This window comes from Eulemur rufifrons, chromosome 29 (genome assembly GCF_041146395.1).
Source record: "Eulemur rufifrons isolate Redbay chromosome 29, OSU_ERuf_1, whole genome shotgun sequence".
NCBI classification, from domain to species: domain Eukaryota; kingdom Metazoa; phylum Chordata; class Mammalia; order Primates; family Lemuridae; genus Eulemur; species Eulemur rufifrons.
In genome coordinates this window covers 71294656-71314201 of record NC_091011.1, presented here as the reverse complement: position 1 = coordinate 71314201, position 19546 = coordinate 71294656, and the positions used below count along the sequence as shown (strand labels likewise).

Genomic DNA, 19546 nt, shown 5'->3' with positions numbered 1-19546 from the left:
TTTATTTTTACCATATAATTCCAATTTAGTGCTGCTTTCATTAAAAATTAGGTGGGAAAGTTGACCATGTGGGTATAAAAAAACACTCTAGTTTTTACCCCATTTTCTATTGAAAACATTGTTTCTTTTTAAATGATTGCTCATATGGTGGAGAATCTTAGTAATGAAACTGTAACTATACTCTGATAAAATAGGTTGGATTGGGTAGTCACCTGATCAAGATATCACACTGGGTTAGAGAAGAATGGAGAAGATGGATACATTTGAAAGTGATAGACCATTCACAAGATAGTCAGATTTCCAACATCTACCATCAGCTAGAGTATAGTCCAAGCCAAAAAATATGTGAAAAATAAGCCTCAGCCTTGGGAAAGATAACTTCCTTTGCTCCACAAGAGGCCATCTTTAGTGACTGAGGTCACAGCCTAATAATTTAGCACTATGTGCGAAATTAAAGGCATGTTTTAAAATATTTGTATATGAAGAAAACTTTAATTCTGTCCGACTTTTTAATTCGCAATGGATTAGACAGAAGTTATTTCAGATCAGGTATACTGGTGAAAGGACAACTAACTAACTAACTAGAGGAACTTCAAGACAAGATGAAATGTGAACATAGATTTCTAATTCCCATTCACCCTTACCCAAATCCTAAACTTCCTCAGGAAAAAAAAAAATCAACAGAATATGAAAATTTGCAAAGTACCACACACTCATACTTCTAGGAAGTGGGCAGCAGATTTTTACCCCACAAAGCAGTTCAGAAGCATTCCTAACACTGAAGGCCACACAGAGCTACCTGTCAAACAGGAACAATTGATAATAATGAAGGGTCACTTTGAAACAGGTTTAAAAAAACCTATTTAAAGCCAAGCAGTGAGCACTACATTTGGAATTTAATTTATAAATTGCAATCCCTTGCAAAGGTTTAAGCAAGAGATTAATAGATAAATAGGATGAATAGGGGCAGGGGGGCCGGGGAGAGGTGTAAAAAACACATTGTAGAGATCAAACTAGCAAGATTCAGTATGTAACTATTTATTGGAATAAGAAAGAAGAAATAAAAAAAGACCTTGAGGTTTTCATATTTTAGAATATGTACACTTCTGTTTCATGAGGAAAAAAAAAATCATTCACCCAGCCATAAAGATAATAAAGATGCTAGGATATAGTTTTTCTCTGTTTGTCTTCAAGTACAATTTGTCATGTATGGTCCAATTCCAGTGTGCCAATCTGAATCATATAACTTTAGAACTGAAAGGGACCATTATCAGGTTTATCTTCCCCATACCACCAGTGACAAACCTGACACCCTTTACGATTTAATGTCTGCTCAAGGTAAACTAGCGGGATATGCAGAATAGAACCCAGATCTTCCATTTTCATTAATATGACGTTCCAATCCAGAAAGTAAATTTGTTAGAGCATTAATAAAAGTTAGAAAATAAAGAGAAATTCAGTTTTTTTTAAACAGAAAATTTACAGGTATGCTTTATTTTGGTCGATAGATCTGTCCCTGAAATGTTGTGAATAAATGAAATTTTATTTGTCTGAACATAAACTAAATATAGCCAGAGGAGCTCACAATTTAAAGGACCCCTATGATGAATTACTTAGCAAAGTCAAAATTAATCAGATTTTTTACTGTATTTGGATTGTCATATATTATGCTTCCTTAATGTGAGCCCCTCTTATACTACATATAAAATAGATAAAATAAAAGAGTTCTGCTAAATCACTTGTGAAGCAACAACAAATAAACCTTAAAAGCATTAAAAGTTGAGCGGAAATGATTCAAATTGGCATTGACAGCCAGCCAGCACATGTCAAAAAATGTTAATTTATAAAATAAATATTTAAAAATTAACTCTCCCAGAGGATTTCTAAAGTGAGCCTCAAACTGATTCTGAAGATAGTCAGTAGACCACAAAAGTAGAAAAATAATTATCAACAGGCACCATTCACAAATACTTTTGCAATCAGGTCAGGATGTCCATGTTCCAGTTTTTACCTAGTTTAATATTATATTTGGGACTGGTCATTTACACTCCTAGAATAAAGAACAAATGTCTAGCATTTAAAGAATGACACAGGAAATGCTCCTTTGAATGCATGAACTCAAAGCATGAATTTAAAAATTCCAGCAGCTGTTGCTAAATTATATCTTTAAACAGAACAACTGAAGGAAACCCAAAATGCTAAAGTTCACTTGGAACAGTAAATATATTTGATTGTGTCAATCACTTCAGAAGGGACAAACTGACAGTCTTGTTTTTCTGCACCTGCCAATGTTAGTTGTGTATACACACATATGTGGTAGTCCTCATTTTGCTTTGCAAGGTCTATGAAATACAGTATTATTATCTTGCAGGAGTGTGGAAGGAGCATGAGGGGAGAATGACTCATTTCAACTGTTTCTCCAGAAAGATCATTGAGACTGTGGCATTTGCTCTCTGGAGCTCAACCTGAACCAGACAGGAAGCTCGGGAAGCTGGGCTTAAACTAGTCCAACGGTCAAGGTTATCAACTCATAACACTCCTTAAGTCCTGTCACTCATGGAATCCTAATGCGTATCCTGAAGGTCACTTTCATACCTCACCCCCATTTTCCTTCTCTACTGTCACCACCAGTCCATCACCCCACCCCAGAGAGTCACCTCACAGCCAGGCTGCCCTACAGGCCTATTCAGATCCATCACTCAGGGGTAGCTCTCATATAACCCTGAATTTTTCTTTCCTCTCTCGCCTATTCAAAAACCTATCTTTACTCCTGTCCCTTCATTATGAGCATTACCGTGGGGGAACTGGCTAGCTAATCCATGCCAGAGTGTTCATGGGTGAGGCTGGTTTCAAGTGTAACCCACCCAGGGAATCCATCTTCATTTTAACATGGGCCTTTTGGAGGTAGGTAGGTTTCCTTCAAGTAGTGATGCCGATGCCAAATGTTAAAGTTTTTGGCCAGTGAGTTGGGGGAAGATGGTCTTTTGTGCCTCTCAAATCACTCCCAAATAGATACTTGCTATTATGTTTAAATATAGGATTGCCTCAGGTTTGGGGCATATAAACAGTTTCTGACTTATTATTAAATTTACTAAATCTATGCCTATTTTGAAAACTTTGGATAGTCACAAAATTTATATAATAGACAGCACCTGAACTCTCAAAGGAAAAATGAACAAAAACTCATCCACTTCTTTTTGTAATTATTTAAAAAATATGAAAAATGCAAATATACTTAATAATAGTTATTTTTACAAACCTGGATGAAGTCAAATATGGTAAGAGGCAGAAGATCATCCAAGATTGCTATATCTTTGGAGAATCTATTAAGAATCCCACCTATAATATAAAAGAAGATAAATTTCTCAAGAACTAGTAATTTTAAAAAGTCATATCAATATATTTAATACTAAATTTGGATCAAAGAAGTATCCAGAACTCAAATAAGAATTAGCACGTAATCAGATAAATAAGGATTTAGAAAATTTTTGTTCTGTCCAAAGATTTTGAGTAATTATGTGTTCAATTTATTGTCTCCTACTTTTTAAACTTTTATAAAATACAGATTCCCATAAGATTCAAATAAAAAACTAATATGTGTAATAGAGCCTTTATTATAAATTATGTCAGGAATGAGTAGTCATCCTACTATTATCTCTACAGGATTCCTGCCTGCCCACTACCTAGACCTCCTTTGCCATATTCTCTTTCTACCTTCTTCACTGACAATCTAAAGCCTATCTTCTGAATTCCAGATTCACATTTATAAGTCTGATAGTTTGTTGCTTCAATGAAAAAGTTATATATGGAGTGTCTACTATGTGCCAGGCACAATGCTAGGCACTGAGATAGCAGGGGTGAATAAGCCATGTTCCTTGCCCTTTAGGATCTCGTTGTCTAGAGAGGAGTTAAACATATAATTAGATAAAATGTAACATAATTCTGTACAAACAAAGTGATATTGAATCTTATCATTCACCCCCCACTAACTTCAGGATAAAGTCCAAAATTCCTAGTTTAATATTTAATGCCTTCCATAAGTGGCCTTAAACCACCTAGCTAGTTACAAGCTTCCTCTACTCAAATATCCTGTTTCAGCCAAACAGCTCTTTAACCACACTCTGCACTTTCCTACCTCCCTGGCTTCCCCTTCTGGTTCCCGCTGCCTGAAAACCCTTTCCTTTCATCTATCCTGTCAAAATCTATGTCTCCTCCCTGGCCCAACTCAAATGCCCCTCATGCAAGGAAGCATCAGTGTTTGCTCCAGCTGGAATTAATCTCTTCTTCCTCTGGACACACTTAATACATCTTGTTTGCACCTCTGTGTTATAATGCCTATATGTGTGTCTTATATGGTAGTTACTTAGGTACATGTCCTATCTCTTTTTCTGTATTGTAAATTGCTAGAGGTCAATGAGATCATGCCACATTTACTTTGTTTCACCTACAGCCCAAGCAAAAAGCCTAATATGTAGGAAATCATTTAATACATATTTATTGATAATATGTTCTTTAGCACAGTTAATTAAACATATTTGTATGTGTTCTCCTAAATCAAAAATTGAAAAAAATTAGCACGTGGTATTTATAAATAGTGTTTAGAAAATGAAAGTTTGCTTTGGTGGAAAAAAATCATTGTGGTACTTATTATATGTCCAACAGTAGTGTTCTGTCAAAATACACATTTACACTTTTATCCATCCAACATACTTTGCTGAGCACCTGCTATGTGTCTGTGTCACTTAAGATCATTTTAAAGTGACATAGGAAAATCAGACAAATAGAGAAAACCAAGGTCAACGTACAATTGCAGAATGGCACACCTGGGACAGGTTACAAGTGCACATAGAAGGCAAGAAGCATCAGTTGCTGCCAAATGTAGCAGAGACTATCTAGGAAACAATAAATGAACTATGAATCGGTACTAGAGATAGTTTTGAAAAGAAGGCATAATCCTTGCATACAGAAATGAGGGTGGGGAGGAGGAGGGAAAGGACATACAGATGTGATAAGATCATCTCGCTATTTGAGTCCACAGGAACATAAATAAGGAAGAATACAAAAACATAGAGATGTTTAGGAATCATCCTACGAAGTGGATGAAAGTTTGGCAAGTAAAACAAAGTAGAAAAATAAAATGAACAGTGATCATTTAAACACGAAAGAGAGAAGGTTTGGTTCAGAACCAACCATGAGCAGGGTTTAAGGAAATGAGGAGCTCAGAAAAGTACATAGGTGGAATGGCAAGTGCACCTCCTGTGGAAGCCACACCCTCCAGGTGGGAATGACAATGGGGAACTAATATTTACTTCATGCTGGCTATGTAAAGGCAAGGAAATTGCCCTGTTTCATTCCCACAAAGATCCTCTGAGATAATTATTCTTTTCTCCACTTTACAGGTGAGGAGGCCAAAGCTCAGAACAGTCACTTGCCCAAGATCACTGCTCTTATGAAGCCAAGTCAGACCTCAAGCAACGCTCATATTCTTTCCACTGCATCTCATGGCCCATTTCTGACTCCGCCAGAAACTCAGGGAAATCCCCTGCCTTCTCTGGTCTCTGATTTCCATAAAAACTGAAATCATTGGATCAAGTTAATTGGACATCCCCTTATGTCTAAAATTCTTATCTAATACAAAGGATGGGCCAGGTGCAGTGGCTTACATCTGTAATCCCAGCACTTTGGGGGGCCGAAGTAGGAGGATCACTTGGGGCCAGGAGTTGGAAACCAGCCTGGACAACATAGTGAGACCCCTATCTCTACAAAATATTTTTAAAAGTAAAAACAAATAAAAATGAAACTGTAAAACAGAGGACAGCAGTGAATATAATCAAATGAGTTGAGACTTCGGCAACACATAAGGACATCAGAATAAATTTATTACCCAGAAAAAATGATAGGTATTTCTTATTTTGAGATTTTTTTTAAGATACAAATTACTCCAAAAATCTCAATCTTGGAGCTTATTCTTTGCTTTATAATCAAATGTTGTTTCTCTGCCTACCTCCTTCCCTCAAGGGCAAAAACTGTGCCTTATTCATCTCTATATACCTGCCCTCGGCTTAGTGTCTCACAGAATAAGTGGTCAAGATTGCTGTTAAAAAAAAAAAAAAAAAAGCCTTGGGGGAATCCTTATTAACCTCAGAGTCGGAAGTAAATTTCTCTAACATGGAATCAGTGAAATTGATTACTTTCAAAGTACCTCATTACCCTTACTTTAAAAATATTTTAGTAACTTCACTATCCTTACTTTCTGTGATTTCAAATAAAATGGTATCAAAATTAGTTTTAAAATACATTTGGGATCCCCCCCAGTGTAACTTTGAACAGTTAACATGAAACTAAATTATTCTACTCCATAAAAAGACTTCAGATGAATTTTATATTTTCCTTGATCACTTCAGATCTCTTCCTCTTTTGGGGGAGATCTTGTTGCCAATACTACGCATTGGCAACAAGATGCCTACAAGAAGGCTAGACCAGCTATCTGAAAAGAGAAGTACAACTAACCCACAAGGGCCTGTTTGTGCTGCTTCAGTCCCACCAACATCATATTCTTACAAATGGAGCCACTCTAATTAGCTAATACAGAAATATCAGGAGCAACAATATATGGTAACCTATAATATCTGAGGGATGTACATGCCAGTCATAAGGCGCAGCAGAAGGCAGATGCCTCTGTGCAAAAGCCAGCACCTCTGCTAGAAAACCTATTAAACCACTGGCCCTATTGATGGTGGATCAGCAGTTTCATTTTGTATACCTAGTCATTTTGTATACCTGCTTTTAATGCGTTGAGGGTTGACATAGGTGCTCGAAGAACAGAATGCAACATTTTGTGGTGTAAAATTTTTGACACCGTGATGAGAGTATGCACGAGTGGTAGACCTCTGATGAATCCCAGAGCAAGCAAAGTGTCGGCTACTCCCACGTAAATGTAAAACACATAGTAGGCGCTGGTGCTGGTGATAATCACTGCATAGCTGTTATTTGGACCTATAGTATTGTTTCCTTTGTTGTAAGGAGGGGCTCTGTAAAACAAAAAGGAGATCGTTATTTGGCAATCCAACTTGACTACTGAATTTCCAATACATATAAATGAAATTAAATTTCAGTCTAAAGAAACACAATGTATCACATTAACAGAGTTTGCACCCTTAATCTCAAAAGCTTACTACTGCAAGAAAGTAAATTTTCATTTTCTCACCATTGAAATAGATAAATTGATCTTTATTAGATTAAAACACTCACAGAAAATACTAAATATATAATGTTGTTTCAAATGTTTTTATTGCATTTCATGGAAATTGAATGCAACTAAATTGTTTAGAAATTGACAAAGAGATACAGGAACTGCACATGCACACTATCTAAACGAAATAACTTGTTTTTCCACTACTGACACACTAGCATGAAATGTAACACAGTGGATATTACAATATTTAATAATAATTAGTGGAAAGAAAACATAATCCATGATAGAACATAGAATACTCACTTTCTAAATAGGCTCAACAGGACCAAAGAAACAGCCACCTGGAATGGGACAATACACAGTTGGTTTTTTTCTAACATCTTTACTTATTCTTCTCACATCCACCTCTAAATTCACCATGACCAACATCAAAGTTCATACAATTGTATTTCCTTTGCTTTGCTTTCCTAGGTCCAGCAGCTATAATAATTGTACTAAGCACCATTATTGGTGGTGAGAACACATTAAGTCAATGGAATTCAAATTTCACTGAAGTAAATACTTTTCCATTTCTCTCCTTAATTCAACAGGAACTATTCATTGAACCTCAGGAGAGCTAAGATTATAGCTAAATGTATTAAATAATAAACTCTGTCTTTTATAAAAGGACTAATCTCAGTGTGCTGGCAGATAACTAGTCTATTTGGTTGCTATAAATAATTTCATTTGTTGTTCAATGATTATTAGGGACTAATACCTGGGAGGAAAATTAATTATTGAAAAGGGTGAGATTAATATTTTAAAAATGAACTAAAAGTTTCGACAGTATAAAAATTCACAGTTTATGAATAAAGATAAGGTACATTTGTGTTAAAACAGACATTACTGGTACTAGAATTACTTAGGACTTTGAGCTTTCTCAAGGTGGAAATATTTGGCTAAGGGAGAAATATTCTATACTATAACTAAACAAAAAAAATTTAAACTGTGATTTTTGTAGCCCTTTTAATATTTAAATCTTCTGTGCTCTGTTCTATTTCAATTTGGCATTCCATTCTCCTTTGGAGAAATTTAATCTTGTGTTGATGCCATCATGATTGTAGTATTAGAAATGACTCTAAAACTATATAATTAGCCCATTTATGACTTTACCAGAAAATGAAATAGAAAAAAACAAGCAATTGCAAGTAAAATAATTTTGGAAATGAACACACAATAAAATTAAATAGGGGAGAAACAAATATGCTTGGAATAAGATATCTACAAGTCTTATTCCATACTTGAATTTACCTTAAATATTTAAGAGTACTATATAAAAAACTTATTGGGAACATTTGGATTGATGAAGAAATTACATTAGGAAGTGCTATACTTTAAAGAGCTGTTTAAGTTTTAGTTAAGTTCATATATCAGATAGAAGTATAATGATAAAAAATCTAATGGCATTATTCTCACTTTCCTATTTTTCTTCATTATACACATAGTCTCCATGCACGTTATCAATAAAGAGAAAAATTATCCTTGTTTTCTTGAAATTCAAAGAAATTTAAATAAATTCAAAATGACAAACTAAGCAATATCTAGCTATTTCAAAATCTTTGTTACAGTATAAATGTCTTCCTATTTCTTAAGACTAATCAAATTACTCAAGATAAGTACCCTTATACCCTAGATAAGGGTATACGCTCTGAGTCACTCTTTGATTATTTGGTTATCATCATTTTTGGTTATTATATTTCCCCTTTGCTTCAATTAAAGAAATGTCAATAATGCTCACATTGTCAACATTCTTTGAATGTAATTCTCAGGAATAAATATTTTGTAATATTCACTAATGGAACAATAATAACCAAAGCAGTTTTCTAAAAAACTGGTCTAGTCATTGAAATATAAAGTTATTTCCTGGCTCTATCCACATGGAACCATCAACCCATGGTTTATGGACTAAAACAAAAACATTTTCAAGAACTTGATGTAACGACTTTACTAATAATATCTGAAGCATATAGAAACAATTGAGTAAGCAAGTTCTAGCATTTTGTTTCCAAAATGTTTTGAGGTTACAAAGTTTACACAATTTATTGGAGAGTAACAATTCTAGATGATCAGGGAGAAAGCTAAAAAGATCTTTATTTTCCATTTTCTCAGGATTTTAAACACCATTCCATATCACATAGAAAACAGCATACGTAATATACAGATTTCAATGCTTCACAAGTCAAATCATGCCCTAAAACATAGACCCATGCATGGTAAGTAAAGCTGTCCTGAAAGGATTACTATCAGTCAACAGCAGCAGTGGTATTATGCAATATACATCTCCAGCGTATTAATAATATAAAGCCACTCAGGGATTCCTCATGAGCAAAGAGAAGGGAAGTCAAAAAGGAATAGGATACAACAGTTCTCTGAAACATTCTTAAAAATCATAGAATGAAAGCATTAAACAGGACCTTTGGATACTCCATCAACAATAATACCCTCTGGTTATTTTAAAAGGAACCAGGAAACTGCCTCCTCATTTTATTATTTGCATTTCTTCTCTATCTAGTCAATGATGCATTGCCAAGCAGGAGTACTAGAAACTAACATAGAAATGTTATTCCTATTTTCTTGGTGCTAATATCCAAGAACTTACAGAAGATACTGCCCTATGGGGTGAGGGGAAATGGTACAAAAATACAAACGTAGACTGACTCCCTTTTATAAATGACACACTAATGATAAATGCTAACAAAGTGAATAGACATACTGATTTTCTCAGTTATCAACTTTGAAGAAATTTTAAAATGACTAAGTATTTCATATTGCAAAAGGGAAGCATATTGAACCTACTCTAAAAAACATAAATCTAAATTGAAATACAACCCTTATGAAAACTAAAAATAGATAAATCACTTTCATCAAGGAAGAAATGAATCTTAACCTTTCTTTAGGTTCTCTGATCATGAGTATAAGGTTCTAAATAGGGTTTAAAAGAATTAAACCATCATCCTGGATTAGCACCTGTACCACGATATGAAGTACCAATGAGATATTTTAATGGTAATGAGAAATGGGCACACTGGTTTAAAAAAAAGAGCTTAGTCTAAAAGAAAAACTAAATAAATTTGGATTCAAAGAAGGCAATAGAATTGTGAGCACCAGGGAATGAATTGTTTAGCTGGATATTTGTGCACGTAATTTTAAAAATTACTATTTTCTACTATTACCAAGTTTTTGTTATTCAAAATTTTAAGAGCCAGTTAACTGGCAAGTCCTACAGGATATTGGACAAAAAAGCCGCATCACTTATTATATTATTTCTTGCCCCAGAAAGGGCATTATCAATTGCATTGTCCATTAAAAAGATAATTTTTTGAAGTATTTGTGAGAGTTCAATTATTAACAGGTAGATATATAGCATTTACATATCTGCTGTAATTTAATTTCTTGCCCTAAAGAACTATTGTCTTCCTCTTGATTAAGTGAGCCAATAGTATTGTACACATGTATAGCAGCTCAACAGTCAATTATTTATTATATACCCTTTTGAAAGGTAGAAAAGTTCAACTCTAAGGAGCTGCATGAGACAAAGATCCTATAACTTAACAGAAATCACTACCCCAATCAGATATGACCCTTTTTTCTTACATAAGCTGAACACAATCAAGTAACGTGATCTTTCAATGAGGTTCTAATCATTAACAATTACAATGGGCTGGGTGAGATTAAATGAGGCACAGGCTGGGTTTCATGCACATTAATGTTGGTCATTTGGCAAGACTGGCAGAGATTAATGAGGTAAAATTGAAATGCATTTCAATTCAATATTTATTACTCATGTAAGAGTGTCAAATTACCCAACCTCATATTTTTGTTAAAGTGGAAAAGGAATGATTGAAATTTCTATCATATCACTGTTACGGACTTGTTCACCTCAAACTATCTTAAGCTTTGTAATAATGGTATGACATTAAAGATATTAATAATAACGGCAATTAGCATTGATCACCATGCACCAAGCCCTACATTAAGTGCTTTGTAATCACAATGGCTCTTAAACCACAAAATGCCTGTGAAGCTGGTACTTAGAGAGGTTAACAGACTTGCTAAGCTTCATAGTGTTAGTAAGGCTGAGTTAGAGCTCACATCCAGAGAAGTCTGATTCCAGAGTTGACGCTATGCTACATACTGCATCTTGCATCAAGCCTCCATTTGGTTTGTTAATTTATAGCAGCAGGGCAAATAACAGACATTACTAAAACTCAAAGATCAAATGGAAACCAATAGTTTATTGAAGTAGTATGTACAACTTTTTGGTACATACCTTTAGATATTTAACACTATATTTCTTGATCACAGAGGAATGATGATACTTTATATAGCCTTCTTAATTGAGGTTAGAAATAGCCTAACAATAGGAAAAATGTATAGTTATTGGGTTTCAGTTTATACTTCCCAGGATAGGCAGTTCTTCGCCTGGGTCATTTCTTCCCGAACGCAACATGGGCCTTCAGGTTAGATTTAGGTTTTATATTAGGACTATCTGGGGTGTCCTCTAGAATAAATACCCAGAGTAATCATTCACAGGCTGAATCCAACCCACAAATGTGTTTTATTGTACCCACATAGTGTTTGTTCACTTATTTTTACTTAATTACCCATATTTTAAAACGAGAAAAATTTACAGGAAAATCTGGATCTCTATCTCATCTTAATATGTAAGAAGATTTGGCAAGACTGACCCCAATTCCTTCATGGCAAGGCATTGGCTGGTGCTGAGTGACAGGTGCCCCCTTTAGACAACTGGAGAGCAAATGCTCTGCATTCAGCCTCCGGCTACTGCACCCAGCGACGCTCCCGGCCAGGCCCTGGAGGCATGGATGTGGCTGCTTCCAAGCCATAGGAAAGCCTCACCCACCACCCAACTTCAGGAACTCCCCGTGCTGATGAGGAACTGAACTTGTGGCCCACTGTGCTATTTGCAGCCCCCCTTTTCTTTAACTCAGTGATGTAAAGGACAGCAGAAGTGTGGCAAAGAAACCACATTGAAGACAACAAAATTTCTGTAAGCAAATAGGTGACCTGAATCTCTGAAAGGTTTATCTGAAATGATTCCTAAGCCACTAATATATATTCATCTCATTTTGTGAGGAAATATTTAAATAGTCATAACTTACATATTTAATAATTCAGTATCTATAGTCAAATGAATTTAAATTTAGTACAGAATTATTTTCAGTGTTTGATTTCAATCTAAATAAAGGTCTTCTACTTTGAGCTTTGAATCTCTTAAAATTATTAAAATCTATCAAAACACTCTTCAGATTTTTTAAAAGTTGCCTCTTTTAGACAACTGGAAACAAAAATAAAAGTATATTTTATGCGCTATGTATGAAATAATAAAATATCAACAGTGATTCCAATTGATGATTTTTAGATGCTAAAACTATATGAACTCTACCATTATACATTGTAAAATTACATGCATACATATGTATATTAATATATACATATACACATTTACATCTATATATGTGTATACTTCCTTCCGAACTATTTTTAATTTAACATTAACTCAAAGTAATATTTTATAACAGAATATTCTTACCTCAGCCAGAAAAATAACTAAGCACCAAATTAGTACGAAAATTAAGCTCTTGTGGACAGTAATGTATCGAAGGTACGTGTTCCAGGTAGTCACTGCTGGTATGTTCTCCACATCATCAAAAAAGCACTCCTGTAAAAAACAATCATGGTTATGACATGAGACAACACAGTTTCATGCTACCATGCCAGTTTATTTTGGATGTGTGGAAATAAAGGAATGTATTAATATTACTTGGAGCTAAGTAAACTTTAACAAATACAAATCATTATAAATGTCATGTGTCATGTCACTCCGTGGCCAGAATAATGTCCACTGTGACAATATAGCTTTTTGAAAAATGAGAAACACCATAATTTTTCAAAATTCTAAAAGCCATTATATACATACGTTTTCGTGTTGGATAATTTTACCATTTATTTGGGTTTGGTGTTTTTGTTTTTGTGTTTTGGTTGTTTTTTTTTTTTTTTTTTTTTTTTTTAGAGATGGGGTCTCCCCATGTTGCCCAGGCTGGATTCAAACTCCTGGGCTCAAGGCATCCTCCCATTTCAGCCTCCTGAGCAAAGTAGCTGGGACCACCACATTATCATTTAAATGCTTAACAATGTCACATCTTTCAACAAATGAACGGTACCATCAAAATGAAGCTTCCAAGAACTCTCCTTTACTTAACCTGTTTCTTAAGGGGTCTATGGACAAGTACAGTTTGGTATTTTGCTAGTTATAAAGGTCTTCCAATAGACTGAAAGCCAATTTATGCTTGTACATTCCTCAGTGGCCTAAGATTATCTCTTTTTCCAGCTATGACTTAAATGACATAATCCTAATCCTGGGTATATTCCCCTGGGAGTCTTTATCTTTTGGCAGATACATTTCAAAAATTTGAAATAGGTTCCAGATAGTCCAAAGGGAAAATATAGTTTTGTTTCTCACAAAGTCAACAGAATTTATACAGGAAGTACTAGAATCAAAAGACAGGGTCCTATGGAATCAGAATATAGGCCAATAGTTAGGAGTACAAATTTTTGGAGTCAGATAGATCTAGATTTGAATCAGCCTCCACCACTGACATGCTAGAAGCTGCTTGGATTTGGACACGTTGCTGAACTTCTCTGAACTTCAGTTTCCTTATCTGTAAATTTGAAATAATGATACATATCTTCCAGGGTAGTTGTGGTGACTAAATATATGCTTACTCACACTAAAGGCAATCACTAAATAGTAACTATTATTAGTCAAGGGGATCATTCTTTACAACTAAATTTATAGGTTCAGGTTTGAGATATTCATTTAGATTGACAGTAAGCCATGTAGGTGAATTATCCTTTCGTAAACCTTTTAAAGTTATAGAAATACTGAAATTAAGGTTTTGGGGATCACCTATCTATTCCATCATTTCATAAAGGAGGAAACTTTGGCCTAGAGAAGTTAAATAAATGATTTGCGATTTGCCAAAGTTTACACTGCTCTTAATGATCTATGCTCTTAAACTTATCAATTCACTACAACTCTGCCCATGGTTCACTTCATCCAAGGTGTTTAAGTTTTCTAGTAAAAAACAACAAAAACTCTCTTATTTTTGTATTACTTTCTGTTTTAAGGATTTTAAAAAGGCATTTTATTCTTAAAGCTTAATATAACAGACTTTTTGGCTGGAAATTGGGACTAGTATATGTTGAGCTTCGCATATCTTCTTTAAAAGTAACTTTTTCAGAAACCTAATGCATAAAGTAAATTTGAAAGATAAAAAAGACCAAACTAACTAAATTCAAGAAAGACTGATGTATAAACCAGTATCTGAGTTAGTATAATTGGGAGACTAGATGCTTATATACCTTATATATTTAATAGGCTACTTCCATATAGAAATATTTCTTGGTCTCTAAATAACTGAAGCTGCTATTTATTTTTATATATTTATTTATGCTACACTCATCCCACAGAGGGATCAAGATAGTAAAAAGCAGATGCTTTCTAATTTATAGTAATGATTTTCACTGGCCTATGAGAAGACCCAACAATAAGCCTTTGCTTTGGCTTACAATACATTTTATGGGAAGAGATATGTTCATTGCAAAAGTAAATAGTTGATTATTTTACATTCTGCAGCTGCTTGCATAATTTATGGAATTTTTACGTTCTGAATCTTAAACCCCATCCAATACCATAGTTTGTATAAGTTGTGTTACATATTACATATTACATTCTATTCAATTGTACTCTGTGGAAGGAAAAAAACCAAATAATTTATACATACCTTTAAATCTTCTTCATTAATTTCTTCACTTATCTCCAAGCTACTTTCTTGAGATAACCGTCTTGAATATATATCCATTTCACTCAGATTTGCTGGAGGGGCTATCGACATTTTTCGTGTGGCTGCTGTGGTTATTCGGTGAATGTTTGGACCTTGGTTAACTGAATGTGTCATCAGGTTCAGAACAGACTGCCTCCTTCGTCCCTGAAACGTGGGGCCAGTGTTGATCACATTGCTTCGAGGCAGGATTGCCTCCCCCTGCTCAGAATCTGGGACTAAGGACAGCCTTCTCTCTGAAGGCTCATCAGGATCCTCTTCAATGCCACTCATTTGTAGTGGAGTCTTTTGTACAACGGAAAATTTTCTCATAGAGTTGATTGAATTGAGAATAGAATTTTTCCTTTTTTCTCCAATCTCTCCTGTCTGTTTAAAGGATTGTTTTTTTGTTTCATTCCAAGAGACAGCAGCATCTCCTTCTAATGAGAAACGGCGTAAGGTCTCAGTTAGGATTGAATTTCTTCTTTCTGCACTAAACTGGTCGAAAGAATCATACCCCATGAGCTTTGAGCTAAAGTCCGGCCGTAGATTCTGTAGTTCAGAAAATGTCCCATAAAAATAGCTGCTACCTTCATGTAAAATTAATATTTTGTCAGCTTTCTTTAAATGTTCCATTTTAGAAGTGACCAAAATCCTAGTTTTGTTAGCCATCAGTTTACAGATACAGCTTTAAGAATATAAAAAGATATAAATAAAATATTAATTTTATTAATACTTTATTATGTGTTATATGTTAGCATTGTATTAATATTTTATTGTATAAGATCTCTATCATATAATTTTATTATTGTACTTAAAATGATTCAAGTAAATACAGTAATTAATTTGGTATCTCGTGACTTATTATAACATGAAATAGAATGCTATGTTGTAAAATTGAGTGTTAACAGACCTAGAATAAAATTAAATTTCTGATGTAAAGTAGATATTTGACTTTGAGCAAAGTGTTTACCCTCTGGGTCCTGGTTTATTCATCTGGATAATTAAGGAACTGTTAGATGATATTTAAGCTCTCTAGAGGTCTATGTTTCCACGTTTTTAAATGTCAGAATTTTCCTGTTCTTTAAATTTTCTATTAATTTCCTTTTACATTTTAGGTTGGCCACCAATTTAGTTCTCAAAAGCTTATATTAAGACTAATCTTATTTGTTAAAACAGAAAACAAAAACTACTACAACTGAGAACTGGATAATAAATTTAACCCTCCTTTAATAAAATTTTCCTCTAGTCTAGAAGTAAATCATGACTAGAACCATGTAAGGGAGATTAGATTTTTTTAGGCATTAAAACATTACATATTGTATAGAAAGAGGCACCATTCTAGATTATATTCACAGCAGTCCCCAACCTTTTTGGCACCAGGGACTGGTTTCACGGAAGACAATTTTTCCACAGGGGTTGGGAGAATGGTTTGGGGATGATTCAAGTGCATTACATTTATTGTGCAGTCAAACCTCTCTGCCAATGATAATCTGTATTTGCACTGCTCCCCAGCACTAGCATCACCACCTCAGCTCCACCTCAGATCATTAGGTGTTAGACTCTCATGAGAGGCATGCAACCTAGATCCCTCGCATGTGCAGTTTACAGTAGGGTTCGAGCTTCTATGAGAATCTAATGCTGCTGCTGATCTGACAGGAGGCAGAGCTTATGTGGTGATGCAAGCAATGAGTGACTGTAAATACAGATGAAGCTTCGCTCCCTTCCCCATGGTCACCTCCTGCTGTGCAGCCCGTCTCCTAACAGGCCACAGACCAGTACTGGTCCTCGGCCCAGGGGTTGGGGACCACAGCTGTAACATACCAACACAACCATATAAGCATAGCAAAGTTTATATTGCTAAGACGTTACTTATCACAGTCACAGCTTTATAAAAACAGCATCTTGGATATTAGATGAAACTAAACTCTAAGAAAGGTGTTTCTAGAATTTTATACACATATATGTTTATATCCTTGTTGCTTAAAATCTTTATTTCCAGGAGAGTATAATGACTATTCTTCTAGTGAACTACTTTATAGTCCATGAAATAATTTTGAAACTTTGAAATCAAATCATAATAATTAACTGTTTCTCTTAGGAACTTCACAGGCATTGAGCCCTAATGGAAGCTCCAAGAAAATGTGAATCCTGAGCTGTGTTTGACTGAGGAGGAGATTTCCACAGAGTTGCTAAGGGAGATGAGTCGCCTCAGCATTCACCTACATTAAACCATGAAAACATTTAGCATGTGTAGTTCCTTAAGAAATTTATTATCTAAGGAGGAGATAGAATAAAATACTAACACAAAGTTTCAAAAATTTAAGCATAACCAATGAAAATAATATATGTCACAAGGCAGTAAGACTGTAAAAAGTACATAGATAATGATTGTTATAACAGCATACCAATGGAAGAAATTGGTCTAGCATGAGGTAGTCAGAAAAGGCTTTAATGGAAGTGATCTTAAATGTTGGCCTTGAAGAGCAGGTCCAATTTGAGTAACTACTGTGTTATATTCTGCTATACTGAGTCCCAAAGACAGTGGACGTACTTCTCAAGAGGTAACGTACAGTGTGTGATGGTACAGTCTTTCTATCTTGTCCTTTAGCATATGCATTATAAGTTATTCAAAAAACATACCTTTCAAATATTTCTTTTTCTGTTAAAACATCTAGGTATCCAAAAGGAGAGTCTAATAGGTACAAATCAGCATCTTTATATACTGCTCTAAAAAGAAAATGGAAATTAAATTAGATTTCCTCACTATTTACTGTGTCATTTAGTGTAGATGAGTTTTTTCAGCAACTCACTACACACATTACAGTATGGTCACCACATCCATACTGTATCCATAACCCTATTCTCAACATAGTGTAGAAGTAGTACCATTAGAAACTTCTTTTAGACATGTCTTTAATAGTGTAGATGATTTTAAATGAGAAATAAAGAGATACGTTGTGGATGATTTCTATGGCTTCCACAGCACTTCAAGAACTGCTGAAGTGGTTTTGCTAATTGTAAGTGGCATAAGCTAACAAAAATTGCAAATTGAATTACACCATATCATATACTTTAAAAATTACATTAAAAAAAAAGAAAAGAAAACGTTTTAACAATAGTCTCTATTTAGAGCCAAGCACCATGATATGTGCTAGCAATACAATAGCAAAAATTACACAGTCTCTGCCCTCAAAGATCTTGCATTTGGTGAGGAAACAAAGAAGGAAATAGACTATTTCAAATTGTGAAATGTCAGAGACAGCTAATAAATTGCAGCATTTTTGTGAAAGTATTTTTAAATGTTTTTCAAAATGTTAACAACTGTAAAACAAATGCCACAACTCTATAATTGATATTGCATTTTGTTTCTCATAGTTTGTCTCTGTACCATATTCATAAAAGTTCCAAACAAGGTAAGTATGAATAATTCACAAAATGTATGCCCATATTATTTTACTTTTTTAGTTAAAAAATAAAATCTTATAAGCAAATAAAATCTATATTGAGTTGATCTTATAACAGTAATAAGATGAAGATATAGTTTCCATATTAACAGAAATGAGATAATTTCTTCAAGACATTTAAATGTTTCAGGTATGATTGTTAGCAACCCTACCCCAATCCCAACTACATAAGATTCTGTATTTATGTATGTAATTCTTGGTACCTTTGTTAGGAAAAAAAAACTGTAATCAATTAGCATGTAATTAAGAGAAGTAATTTAAAAAACCAGAAATGGCAAAAAGTCAAAAAGATCGCTTATGGTATAAATTATTTTTGAAGACAACATGCAAGAGCTAGATACAGAACCCCATGAAAATATACCCTCAAGGTCTTTCTTCCCCTGCACTTAGTTCTTACTTCTCTCTCTCCCTCACATCTAGGACTAGTTTCTTATGAAATTAGAAATAATATATTCATCATCCCAAACTGGACAACACACTACACAATCTGATCAGAGTAAGAATAGACCATTATTTTCAGTAGTACCTCCAGCTGTGTACATTTTACAATAAAACCAAATCTTAAACTGGTAAATACAAGCTCAATTCTACACTGGATGTCTACAAGCCATACACTATATCTTATCTAAATATGAAATGGAATACTTAAGATAAATCTTACTTTGGCTCACAGATAAAATAACCAACTTCCATTTATTTAGAAGTCATTAACTTATCTGCAAATTATCCATATCTATTGAATTATTACTTCACAGAGTGATTCGCAAGATCAAGGCATGGTTTAGTATAAAGAGTCAAAAACACCTGGTTCAAATTTTAACTCTACCATTTCCTTGTGTGGCTTTTGGCAAGTTAACATTTAACAGCCTCAGTTAGCTTATGATCTCTTCCGTAAAGTGAGGGGAACAATTCTTACTTTGCAGGGTTGTATGGGGATTGAGATTATACACACACACCACACATACACCCAGAACAGGCAATTGCAGGTGCTCAGCTCGTGT

General features: G+C 34.4%; 1 protein-coding gene across 1 annotated transcript in view; it reads right to left on the bottom strand.

Annotated features, from left to right (window-relative positions):
• CFTR (CF transmembrane conductance regulator) overlaps positions 1-19546 on the bottom strand; it is a 164442-nt gene that overhangs the window by 56008 nt on the left and 88888 nt on the right. The window contains exons 13-18 of the mRNA XM_069462057.1: positions 17722-17808; positions 15043-15766; positions 12789-12917; positions 7499-7536; positions 6781-7031; positions 3260-3339 (exon numbers count right to left, since the gene is read on the bottom strand). Coding sequence (XP_069318158.1) covers positions 3260-3339; positions 6781-7031; positions 7499-7536; positions 12789-12917; positions 15043-15766; positions 17722-17808 — 1309 coding nt within the window. The remainder of the gene's footprint in view (positions 1-3259; positions 3340-6780; positions 7032-7498; positions 7537-12788; positions 12918-15042; positions 15767-17721; positions 17809-19546) is intronic.